The 13,072-nt window shown below is 38.8% G+C and overlaps 2 protein-coding genes across 3 annotated transcripts in view; both read right to left on the bottom strand.

Annotated features, from left to right (window-relative positions):
* The window catches only part of LOC105042806 (epoxide hydrolase 2), a 159,810-nt gene that overhangs the window by 126,896 nt on the left and 19,842 nt on the right, over positions 1 to 13,072 (bottom strand). The window lies entirely within an intron of this gene.
* LOC105037717 (epoxide hydrolase 2-like) lies at positions 10,212 to 12,122 on the bottom strand. Of its 2 annotated transcripts, XM_073256534.1 has the most exons (5): positions 11,965 to 12,121; positions 11,679 to 11,896; positions 11,047 to 11,208; positions 10,717 to 10,952; positions 10,212 to 10,635 (listed from the first exon to the last, which is right to left on the bottom strand). In XM_073256534.1, exons 1-5 carry the CDS (start codon positions 12,032 to 12,034, stop codon positions 10,389 to 10,391), a joined length of 933 nt encoding a protein of 310 aa, XP_073112635.1. In that variant the 5' UTR covers positions 12,035 to 12,121; the 3' UTR covers positions 10,212 to 10,388. The 2 variants fall into 2 exon arrangements, with proteins under 2 accessions (XP_073112635.1, XP_073112636.1); XM_073256535.1 differs by lacking the exon at positions 11,047 to 11,208 and having other exon boundaries at positions 11,965 to 12,122.

Genomic DNA, 13,072 nt, shown 5'->3' with positions numbered 1-13,072 from the left:
TACTGGCATAGAGCTAGAAAATGCATCGCAGGACCCTGAGATCGATCTGTTAGGTAAGGAAAGTTTGGATCATAGCACGAAATCGTCCGTACATGGTCTCACAGACTACCTCGATCCAAAATAAGATTTATCCTGATCGAGGAAAATCTTACAGCACTTAGAGACAATACGACATACCCGATGAATATGAAATATTAGTGCCGGGTCAGGAAGGTCGAGTCTCTGAACCTCCTGACGGCTGTATAGCCTTCTACGATGAGTCTCTTCGGTCCACCCTATGATTTTTTTGCATTCTTTTTCTATAATATTTTTATTTCTATAGAGTCCACCCCACTCAAATAACTCCAAATACCATTAGAATGATCATAGTATTCATCATCATGTGCGATTCCTTCATATAGACCTTAGAATCTCCTTGTTTAGATCTCTAGTTCTCTTAAAAAGCATCCAAGTGAGAAGGCTGGTAGTACTTCTCACCTCGAAGGATTATAAATTTGGACCAACTTGCCTTCTTCTATTCACGGCTGGAAAGGCCATTTTTTCTTTGTCCGGACTCCTGTCCCATGGGTTTTAGGACTTTATGGGGGGTCTGGACATCAAACAATTCTCATGATGAAATTTTTCTAAGAATGAAATAGCTCACTCAATCCTGATCACCACCAGAATACCCAAGCTCTCTACTTTGATAAATGATCAGGCGTTGTATGACACTGGAATTAGTTTGTATTCTTCTCGGGGTAAGATCGGACTATTTTATTTTTACTTTTTTCCTTGTCTTCAACATTCTAAAACATATATCTGATGCAGAGATGAGGTTCAATCAGCAAAGGTGGATGAGAGGAAGAAGAAGGATCAGCCAAATCATCCGCGTGTGGACCCTCTTCCGGCCCGACGTCATCCGATCATCCTCAGCAACTCCTTCCCATCACCTCAGGGAGAATGAAGCTTTTCGAGGATTGCAGAACCCTCTTCGGGCATTATCATTGGAACCCCTCGCCAACCCATCGTGGTGAAGTCAAGAACAATAGTGCCGACCTGTACCACCCTCCAAGAGCTCAGGCAAAAATCATCCACACTTTCTAGGCACTATCAAGTTCGGCCGACGGTAAGCCATCACAAGGATGCCACTCCTAGAGTGACCCCGACTAGATCGAGATCTTCTTGAATCCGTCATGCCAACCATCGATCTAGAGGCCGTTAGAAGAATAAAATCGAGGAGATATCACCAATCATGGGTTTGAATACCTCATGCATGTAAGTACCCTTTTTTTTTTTACTTCGGTGTATGATCGATCTAAATTTTTTGTCTTGTAGGTCGCTGTAGATTTTAAAGTCATGTGTGAGAACATGACCTACTGCTGAAGAATAAAGGGGCCATGGATCCAATTTAATCATCCTCCAAGAGGAGAAAAAGGAGTCCGAACTTGCTGTCAGACTCAAAACCAATTGAAGAGAAGCTGAAGGCTTTGAAGGACCAAAACTTGTGGACCTTCAGTGAAAAATAAACGAGCAGGAGAAGAAAATCTTCGACCTGCATATTGTTGTTGAGAAAAATAAAAAATTAGAGCGAGGCTTAAAAAGGTGGAAAAAGCCAATAAAGCCCACGAGAAGGCCATTGAGACCTTGAAGAGATAATAAGGAAGGAGCATGACAAGACGGCGAAGGCAGTAGAATGTACAAGACTTTCGAGGAGTTCGAGGATGAAGTATCCGAAGCTCCAAGGGTGCATATGACTACGACTTCAGCCAATACCGCACTAATCAAAAAGTTATATCTCGAGATAGACATCTCCAAAGTCATTCCAAAAGTGGCCATCGAGATGGATGTGAAGGGGGATCTTCAATCATCCTCCGCAGCAGTAGAGGGGCAGCAAAGAAATTGGGTCTGCCAACTACGAGGGAAAGCAAAAAAGCCATTGCTATGGAGCCCACATCTATGTACCTCCGATGGAGACTAGAGACCTCAAGGCCGGCAAGAAACCAGATCCTGCCCCAACTACAGAACCTACCATTGCTAACACTTCTTGGGATGTACGGACTTGATACAGGTCTTTTTGGCTTTTTTCTGAAATGTGTAAACCCGACATGGATCCTTATCTTTATAATTTCTTTACAGATCAATGCAAAGGATATTTTCTCAAGTGTATTTGAGTCATGTAATCCAACAAATCTTATCGCTTGCAATATAAAATAATTATATATATCTTTGTAACTCGATAGAACTGAAACTGATTAAATAATTCAACAGAATTGAAGACTGATAACTTTAAGTTCACCTACCATCGATTAATTAAAAACGGACTAAGCGTACCTTTATTTGCATGACCGTGGAAGGATCAAGTCTTAAAATTCGATTCGAAAGTCGAAGTTTTAAGAGAACCCAAAGATGATCTCATCCTAATATCAATGTAATCTCGGTAAGAAACCAATGTAAAACTCTCTGATTTTGTATTTGGCCTAAGTCATCAGTAGTTGGGGAATGAAGTCTTTTGAGACTTTTTTGCATGAGATTCAGAGGAACACGGGGGAACGCGTATGCCATTTGGGTCCTTATCGGATTGGAATCTAGGTAGACGTATTGTGCCCTATGGAGTTTTACCAGATTGGAATCCGAATTAAGACGTCATGCCCTATGAGGCTTTACTAGATTGAAATCTAGATTAAGATGTTGTGCCCTATGGAGCTTTATCGGATTAAAATTTGGATTAAGATGTTATGTCCTATGGAGCTTTACCGGATTGAATTTCAAATTAAGACGTCGTGCCCTTTCAGAGCTTTACCGAACTGAAATCCAGATTAAGACGTCGTGTCCTTTTGGGACTTTATCAGACTGAAATCTAAATTAAGATATTGTGCTTACAAGACTTTATCAGACTGGAATCCAAATTAAGATGTTGTGCTCTTCAGGGCTTTACCAAACTGAAATTCGGATTAAGATATGATGCCCTAGGGGCTTTACCAGACTGAAATTCAGATTAAGATATGATGCCCTATGGGATTTTAAAGAATCAAATTTAGATATATGAGAGGACATGATGTTCAAAATAGAGCTTTTTAGGATATTTTTATTTGATAATATTTTTTAAATTTTAAAATTTTAGGTGCAGAAAATAGTAGACCCATCTAAATTCTCAATTCTATAAGCTCCTAGGCAAATTACATCATGACTCGATAAATCCTTCCCAATTAGGAGCCAATTTATCTTGCTCAGTAGACTTTGAAACTTCAACTCATCTCAGGACGAGGTCACCTTTCTGAAATGACTTGACTTTACCCGATATTGTAATACTTACGATTCTCTGCTTATAGGTTGCCATTCTGACATGGGCTTGTTTCCTTACCTCATCAAGAAGATCTAGGTCGGTCCTTAATCGATCAAATTGGTTGCCTCATAAAATTTCTAACTCTATCAGATAATAAGTCAATCTCCATCGGGATCACAATTTCAATCCCATAAGTGAGCCTGAAAGGAGTTTCTTCTATCGAAATCCGATGTGTGGTTGATATGCCCATATTACATCTGCAGCTCTTTATCCACAAATCTTTAACATCATGAGCCTTATTTTCGAACCATGAAGAATAATTCTATTGGTTACTTTAGCTTGACCATTGACTGTGGATGCCCAACAGAAGTGAGTCGGTGATCAATATAAATTTGAAACTGAATTCTTTGAACTTGAGATTGTCGAATTGTCGACTATTATCATGATAATGATCGAGGTAAATCAAATCGGTAGATAATGAATTTTCAAACAAAATTTGCATCCTTTTCTCTGTGATTTGGGCCAATGATTCGCTTCCATCCATTTTGTGAAATTATCAATAGCCACCATTAGAAATTTCCTCTGACCTACTGCCATTGGGAAAGATCATAATATATCTATTCTTCAAATTGCAAAAGGCCAAGGGACGGAATAAGATAAGCTTAGCGCAGGTTGATGTTGGATATTACGTACCTTTATATTGATCGCATTTATTAACAAGATTAGCCACATCCTTTTGAATAGTTGGTCGGTGATAGCCTTATCAGATTACTTTATAAGCAAGTGATCTGTCCCAAAATGATTCCCATATATACCTTCATGCACCCTCGAAATATGTAGTCAGCTTCATATAGCGTTAAGCAGCGAAGCAGAGGAAGAGAATAAGATTTTTATATAAATGATATTCTTAGAGAACATACCATGGAGCTTGTCTTTTAATGCTTCTGGCCTTAATCGGGTCATCGGACAAGATACCTTTAGATATGTATCCACGATGGGATCAATCTAACTCAGCTCATGACCATCCTAAATATGGATAGTACTTCAATACTAGGTCTGTCCAACTGTTCAACCAATATTTTTTTATTTAGTTCAAAAAATCAGAAGTGGTGAGGTGCGATAGCTTTGGAGCACTTCAAGCTCCTCAAAATTTTTGGATAGCTTTTGATATTCTATAGATAACAGGCCATCATGGAATTCTTGACTTCAAACTGACCTCGGACTTGGCCGACCACAAGCTGTGAGCCTGTGAAAACTTTTAATTTTCTGACCCCGAGCTTTAATTTTCTATAGATAACAGCACCATTATTAGAGGTGTTAAAATTGAACCTTATGACCTGCTCAGTTATGAATCCTTCAGGACTAGTCATAATCAAACTGGCACCGCTTCTTTGAGAATTTGATGCTCCATCTATGTGAAAATCTAGAATGAATCATCACTTTCAAGGCTGCTAGGATCGACCCATCATCTGGATAGTATATTCTACGATAAAATCAACTAATACCTGATCTTTAACTGTAGTTTGAGGTCGTATTGGATGTCAAATTTATTGAGTTCAATGACTTATTTAACGATTCGACTTGAGATATCAACTCTTTGTAGAATCGATCTAAGCGGCTGATCTGTCAATACTGTCATAGTATGAGCTTAGAAATAAGGTTCGAGTCTCTGGACCGTCACGATCAAAGCATATATCATTTTTTTAGCCTTTTTATACTGGATCTCTGCATCTTATAATAATTTGCTAGTATAGTAGATAGATCTCTAAATTTTTTTTTCTCTCGGATAAGAATCGAGCTGACTGTAAAAGGTGAGACAAAATATATATACACAGTTCTTCGCCTTTAACCGACTTAGAAAGAAGAAGTGGAGAACCAAGATACTTCTTCAGATTTTCAAAAGCAATCTGATATTTTTTTGTCCAGCTGAAATTTTTGATATTCCTCAATATTTTAAAGGATAGAAGGCATCTTTCTGCTGACCTAGAAATGAATCGACTGAGGGCTGTCACTCATCCCGTGAGTTGTTGGATTTTATTAATAGAAGCCAGGCATTTCATTTCCAATAAAGCTCTAATCTTTTCAAGGTTAGCTTCTATTCCTCTTTAATTAATGAGAAAGCTGAAGAACTTACCTAAGCCAACTTCAAAAGTATATTTGTTGGGATTGAGTTTCATCTGGTGCCTTCTTAGTTCTCTAAATGCTTTTTATAGGTCGATAATATACTGATCCTCCTCGGTGCTTTTTATTATCATATCGTCAATATAGACCTCCATATTCTGATCAATTTATTATTTAAAAATTTATTGACGAGGTACTGAAATGTAGCACCTATATTTTTAAGACCAAAAGACATCATTTTATAACAACACAAATCTCTTTCGATGATGAAGATAGTATTTTCTTCATCTTCTGGAGCCATTTGAATTTGATTATAGTCGGACAAAGTATCTATGAAGCTGAAGAGTTTATGACTAGAGATAGCATCTACAAGTTGATCAATTTTCGATAGAGAAAAACTATCCTTTGGGTAAGCTTTGTTGAGATCTTTGTAATCAATGCATATCCTTCATTTACCGTTGGCTTTTTTGACCATCACAATATTGGCTATCCATTTTGAATAATGAGCTTTCCTGATAAATCTAGCTTTTAAAAGCTTATCAACTTCTTCATTAATAGCTTTTTACCTTTTCGAGGTGAAACTTCATTTTTTCTGCTAAATCGGCTTGAAATTTGAATCTACATTTAGTTTATGAATAATCATCATGGTTAGGATGCCAAACATATCAGAAGCCGACCAAACAAAGACATCAGCATTAGCCTGTAGAAACTTAATTAGTCTCTCATTTAAGCTAGGTTTAAGATTCATATCAATTTGGGCCATTTTTCTCAGATCATCTCCCAAAAAAATGGCTTCAAGCTTTTCCGTCGTTTCATCTCCAATTTTTCTAACCTCATCCAATATACCTGGTACATCTATTGGTACAGTCTCTACCTTCTGATTTATTTTAGCAGAAATCATAAAATACTGTCGAGCTGCCGTTGGTCACCATACATCTCACCAACTCCTTCCTTAATCAGAAAACATACCAGCAAATGATAAGTAGAGATAATGGCCTTGAGAGCATTAAGATCAAATCAATCGAGGATGGCATTAGAAGCAGAGGAGACTCAGACTACAAGAAACGTGAGCTGTACTATTGACTGCCTTAGCTCTTATCCTGCCATAACTGGTAGAGTAATTTCTCTTTTAGTTGCTACAGGATTTTCTGAGAACCCACCTGACGAGGGGAGTACTGATCCACCTAAGCTGTCCGATCAGATTTATTTTAAAGAAAGCATCGTAAAATAATACATCAGCAGAACTTTCATTATCAACAAAAACTCTTTTTACATCATATTTCGCTATCATCATAGAGACGATGATAGCATCATTATGAGGAGTTTGGATCTCTTTTACATCATTTTCAGAAAAAAAATAATAACATCTTCGGTTCTCTGCCTCTTGGGGGATGAGTCATCAATGTCAGGCAAGATACTAGATATCATATTAATGACACCGACAGTTGGTTAATTGTAATCATCAAAAGTTTCTTCTATCGAAGGTCTATATTCCTCGGATTTAGTCGGTCCGACATATTTATCGAGATAATCCCGACGATCAGGATTTTTATCTTGTCTCACAACTATCTGCATTCCTCGATGTTGTGATCATGATCTCTATGGAAGCGACAATACTTTCGTTTGTCTCTTTTCTCTGATGGGGCCCTTAAAAAATTAGGTCTTCAAAGATATCTCTCTCCTTCAATTTCCGTCAGAATTTGAGCTCGAAGAGCGAACAGAGAGGTATATAAATTAAAATGCCGAGGTGGGCTCCTTGACCTCAATTTTTTCAAGGTTGATTTAAATTCTCAATCCGATCATCACTCTCTCTTGACCATTTCTTTCCATTCTTATCCTTCTTCGCCTATTTTAAGATAGCCTCTTCTTCTTCAGCCTGAGCATATTTATGTATCCGATTGAGCATCTCATCATAATTATTTAAAAAAAATTTATTCAAAAAAAAATCAAACAGTTGCTCCGAAGTTTTTTTTTCAAAACAGACATGACAACTGATTCATTAAAATTTTTCACTTCTACGGTGGCTGCATTAAAATGAGCCTTATATTTTCGGAGATCTCCTCCTTCCTGCTGCTGAACAGAGAAGAAACTATCCACACACCTCCAATGAGGTCTGTTAGTGCCAAAATAAGTAACAAACAACCTTTCAAGTTGCTCAAAAGAAGAGATGGACCTCTGTGGGAGTTCAAAAAATCAAATCCTCACTGCTTTCTTGAGGACTGCAGGAAAAATAATGCATAATAGGGCATCAGAAGCCCTTTGTAAAGCCGTGAGGGCCCTGTAGCCCTCGATATGATCCATTAGATCAGCAGAGCCATCAAATGATTTGATGGCAAGTATCTTGAACCGGTTCGAAACAGGTTCACTCAAATTTCGTAAGAGAAAGGAGATCGAAGATTGAAACTATCTTTATTCTGAGATCGACCCGCTACCTGGAGCTCCATCATACGCCTTTCAAGATCTAGGACTTTGTACTCCAGGTCGTCCCCATTTCGAACTTTCAAAGTGCTGGGGGCAAATTTGCTGTCAGCCTCATCAATGTAGTGTTCATCTTGATGGGTTGGTTGAGGGCTATGTTGGGATAAGGTATTTGGGGGAGGAGCTTCTTTCGATGGCTGCTCTGTTAAACAGCTGCTGTCAGAGCTTGGACTTGCTGGACAAGAAAACTGAATTGCTGAGGATCAACAGTAATTGACTGTTGTGACGGTGCCTCGATACTTCTTCTGGAGCAGGGGGAGAGGATACTGAGTTCTTGCTTTAACCATCTTTTTCACAAAAAAAATCAAAGCCCTCCTTCTAGCACTAATCTGTTATTTCAGGACTCAAAATTTGGAGTAGAGTGGATCGACTTGGGCGAGATAGGGATGGAGTAATCCTTGCAATTTGACGAAAACTTCTTCAATCTACAAAATCAGTCAAAAAACTGGATGGCGATCCTTTAATTTTTGACCCTCCGATGCTTAAATCAGTCCAAACCTTGAGAACAGAGGTGGAAAAGAGTGGAAGAGCAAGAAAAATTGAACGAAACTAGAAGAGGACTCAGTAGGAGCCAAGAGTTTGGCTTGACTTCCTATTGATAAAGTTTTTCTTAATTTTCGAGAGCTGTACTTATCGATGGAGGATCCCTAACCTTCTATTTATAGAGGAGATGATGAGATCGTTCTAAAGTTTGTTAGACCATTAGGAGAGTCTGTTAGGCAATTAGAGAGCCATCTGTAAGTGAGCTGGCATACAGCTGTGCATATGAGCTGGACATAAAATCGTGACCAGCTATGACTTGATTGAGAAAATCACTGTAGGCGTTTGTAGAATAGCTAAGTCAATAATCAAGTTCGTCATAAAAATAGCTCACATCGGTAGAAAATCGAGATGAAATAAAGACACTATAACTTTTCATAATAGAAAAGGGTTCAGGTCGGTATATGCCCAATTGGAACATTTCTGCTAGAAGAGGTCGAAGAATATAAGAGCATCTTTTGTTTAGATTGGTAAAATATCGATCTAAATCCACTTTACAGATGAATTGGTATGCTGGTATCAAGCATTTTAAGATTTGATCTTGTATGATGATGCCACGTGTCTCGAGGTTGGTTTTACGTACCAACAATAACAAAACAAATGGCATACAAAATAAGGAAGAAAGCATAGGATTTCTCTTGGAATATCAACATAGTAATTCATATAAAACAAGCCTAGCGCAGTAACTTTGCTTAACAGAACCTATTTCAGCTTTTGAAGAACCAATCTTGTATTTCATGAGCGAAATGGAAGTAGGTAAACCTCTGGAATTTCTGGAGGAATAAAATGCCAGAAAAGGTCCAAAATCGAACAACATATCCTAGTCCAACACTAAGATAGAACCATATCACTCCATCTCTGTCCTCATTTTCACCTAGATCATATTCAATACCATCAGTTGACATTTCGGTATCAGATGTTTAGTCGCTTGGACATTTCTTGTTTAATGGAGGTCTGCATAACCCATCATTGCCAGTCTAGATTGATCAATTATCGAGCGTTTGGAGTTGCGCACCTGATGGTATTCTTCTCCATCCCCACAATTACTTATTTGCTAAGTTCAGGAAATTTAAAAATGTTAAAAACAAGATCCTTGGGGGAATCAATATCTGAAGCTGATTCATCAACTTGATTCCAACCCTATCAGGTTACCAATTGTCTCCAGAATGCCTCCAGTCAAATGATTCCTTGATAAGTTAAGCAGCAGCAACCCTGAAAGATTTGTTAGCTCTGCAGAAATTCTCGTGAAAGAGAATTGTTTGAAAGGTCAATGCCCATCATCAGTATTGCTTTCTTAATTCCTTCGTTCTGTTAATAAAAATAGCCAGAGCATGGAGGTCTCCAAAAAGGAGCCTCCAATCAAAATCAATGCATGTTCGAAAATAATTGTCTAAAGTGTAATGTGAATAGATGCACAATGTCATTTTGTTTGTAGATTGGTCAGATAATGATGTCTTAATTAACAGTTATATATGTCAAATGTTGAGTGATCACAGCAACTCCCTCTGGCCATATTTTCTTGAATCCCAATATATCTAGTTGCTCTAGACCTTTGCTCGAATGCTAGAATTCCAACTGCTTTAGCACCATTTTTCACAAAAATTTACATGCAAGACAACATAAGTAGGCCTATGCTGTCCCTGCCCCTCAATTGCCCAGCTTAGTTACCGCACTCATTACTATTCATGCTTCTCCCAAGTTGGAAAAATGGCAGATATACACATAGATAGCATACTGCACTTGCTGTAGTTAAATTATTGATAATAAAGTATCAACAATATAGCTATTCATATTCTTTAGATAATTTAGCTAAAGAAAATCACGTACCATGGCTTCATCAAATTGACTAGAACAGTAACTCAGAATCAAGGTTTAACATCACATCATCAGAAAATCCATTCAACTTACTAAACTAAAAAATCTGTTCTTATAGGTGCCCGACAGATTACCTGTTGGTTTAACATCACATAGAAACCTTTACTAGAGCTCAGACATGGCTCTTAAGGAATTTGATGATGTGCTGGTTCACTTGGTCAGGGAACTGCTCCTGAACAAAATGACTTCCTTCAGGCATGTATATGATCTCCAGATCAGGCACAACGTTCTTCACCATTCCACTCCTGATGTAGTCCTCCACTCCTGGAAACTTGAGACAGTAGTCCTTTTCACCCATCACCAACAGCGCAGGGACTTCTACTTTGGGATCAGATTCGTAAGCCCACTTGGTCAGTGACCTATGGAAAGCACATCAGCCAATTAAATTCAGATTACCAATGAGAATTACTTCACTACTTGTGCAAGCTGTTGCAGCTCACCTATATGGCATTTGGAGTGGGAACTTGAACCCGGACTTCTCATACAGAGAAGCATAGGCTGCAAGATCTTCATCGGTGAACCATTCCGGCAATGGAGTAGTAGAGTCTGCCAGGTCCATAATTTCCTGGCCTTCCCCTGCTATTGGAATCTCACTCTTGGAAAAAAGAATGTAGACAGTGCGCACCACTGTCTTTACATCAAAACGGGCAAAGTCTGCCTCTGCTCGGCCTGGCTTCTGCGAAAAAGAAAATTAAATAACAAGGTGTGGAACAGAGATTTAGGAATGATTTTAAGATCGATCGATTCATCAATTCATTTGATTGTATTACCCCCCATCTGAATATGTAGAATCCTTCCGGGAGGCTATCACGAGAGGAAAGTTTGGAAGGAAAAGGAATTCCCAAAGTGATGACTCCTGCCACTCGATCCGGGTGAGAGACGACGAAATCATATGCCGGTTTGGCCCCAAAATCCTTCCCTACCACGAAAACCTGTTCACCCATAAAAAAATAAAAAAAATAAAAAAAAAAGGGAGAGTCGTCATTGCCATTCAAATTCTTTGTATCACCAATCCAAGAAATTCTTCTTGATAGAGTGAAGGGAATGGAGGTAAGGTGGTACGGAAGAATTTTAGGGGTCGGAATTGGAATGAGAATCGGTATGGATTGGAATTGAAATCGGAATGACCAAATTCTTCGAATTATTTGATTGATGATCGGAATCAAAATCGAAATGAAAATTTGAATCTTTAAGAGAGAATAGGCATCGAGTTTTAGATAGATTGGATCACTCTTATTCCATCCTGGAATCAGAATCGAAATTTCCTCCCAACCAAACGGTTGGAATGGGAGTCCGATTCCCGACCCAATTATCCCCAACCAAACACCCCTTTGGGCTCTAGAGTCCAAGAATCGTAGAAAGCAGTAAAGGAACTTCGAGTTATCGATGGAAAAGATGGCACCTTGGGGATGGAGAGGGAGTCCAAGATGGCGAGGAGATCATCGACGAGGTCCTCCCACGTTGCTTTCTCGGGCTCCGGGGGTTGCTCGGAGAGGCCGTATCCACGGAAGTCGGGGGCGATGGCTCGGAATCCAGCTTCGGCGACGGCGATCATTTGGTGCCTCCAGGAGTACCATATCTCTGGGAATCCATGGAGGAATACCACAGTCCCCAATTCTCCTGCAACCAAGAGCATAGAGAGAGGCTGAGTGACAGAAGGAAAAGGAGGAGAGTTTATGACGACTGACCTTTTCCTATGTGGGCTATGTGGAGGTTGAGGCCTCTAATGCTGAGAAAAGAGTGCTCGATCTTCTCCATTTTCTTCTGCGCTGGATAGAATCATCGGAGGAGAGACGTTTGCAAGATTTATAGGAAATCTTTCACTTAAATTTTTTTTTTTTTCTTTTAGTGGGTGGACATAAATTATTATTATTATTTTTTTTTTCATTTTTTTGAGTTAAGTGAAAAAGTACAGAAAACGAAAGCAACAAAAGCCAGCAGACAAAATAAGAAACAAGGACGGGCGGCACAATCCACGGCTATCAGCGGCACGGGATAATTCAGAGAAACATCAAAGGATTTTTTTTTTAATATTATTTTTTAAAAAACTTATTTCCCAATCCACCTCTGGTCCCAATTTATTTTCCATCCCATAATTGTTTGGTTAACTAGGATACTACGTATTGAAATTACATGTTGGATATGCAAGTTAACTTAAAATCAAAGTTTATTATCTAAATAATATTAAAAAAAATTATTTATAAAATTAATATATTTTTTAATTTATTTATCAAGTTAATGTAAATCTATAAAACACCGTTTGAAATGATGTTTTACAGTGCCACGTCACCTGCCACGTGGATCCAAAAAAAAAATTTATGTGAAAATGTCATTTGGAATGGCATTTTCAAAAACGACATTTCAAATAGTATTTTTAAGTTTTTTAATAAAAAAATATTTTAAAAAAAATATTTAAAAAAAAATATCATAGGAAATGGCATCTTTGAAAACGCCATTTGAAATGGCGCTTTCAAAAATATCATTTCTTCTGACGTTTTTTTGTTTAAGAAGCAAAAAAAAAAAAAAAATAGAACTCACCTCACAGAGAATCAAAACTCACCTCGATGGCGAGCTCCGACATTCCCTCTGGCATCTTCCTTCTCCACGCCAGTGGTACGACGGTGAGCTCCTTCTTCTAGCTTTCCTCCTCTCTCTCTCCCTCTTCTCTTCTTCTCCTTGGCTCGCCGGCGACGGTTGGCCCGCCCCTCCCCTTCTCCTGGCCGGCCGCCCCATCTCCTTGCTTGGCCGCCCCTCCCCGCGCCCTTCCCCTTTGCTCAGCCGACCGTGTGTCGGCGG

This window comes from Elaeis guineensis, chromosome 4 (assembly GCF_000442705.2).
Source record: "Elaeis guineensis isolate ETL-2024a chromosome 4, EG11, whole genome shotgun sequence".
Lineage (NCBI taxonomy): Eukaryota > Viridiplantae > Streptophyta > Magnoliopsida > Arecales > Arecaceae > Elaeis > Elaeis guineensis.
The sequence above is the reverse complement of the archived record's forward strand: the minus strand, read 5'-3'. Positions and strand labels throughout refer to the sequence as shown.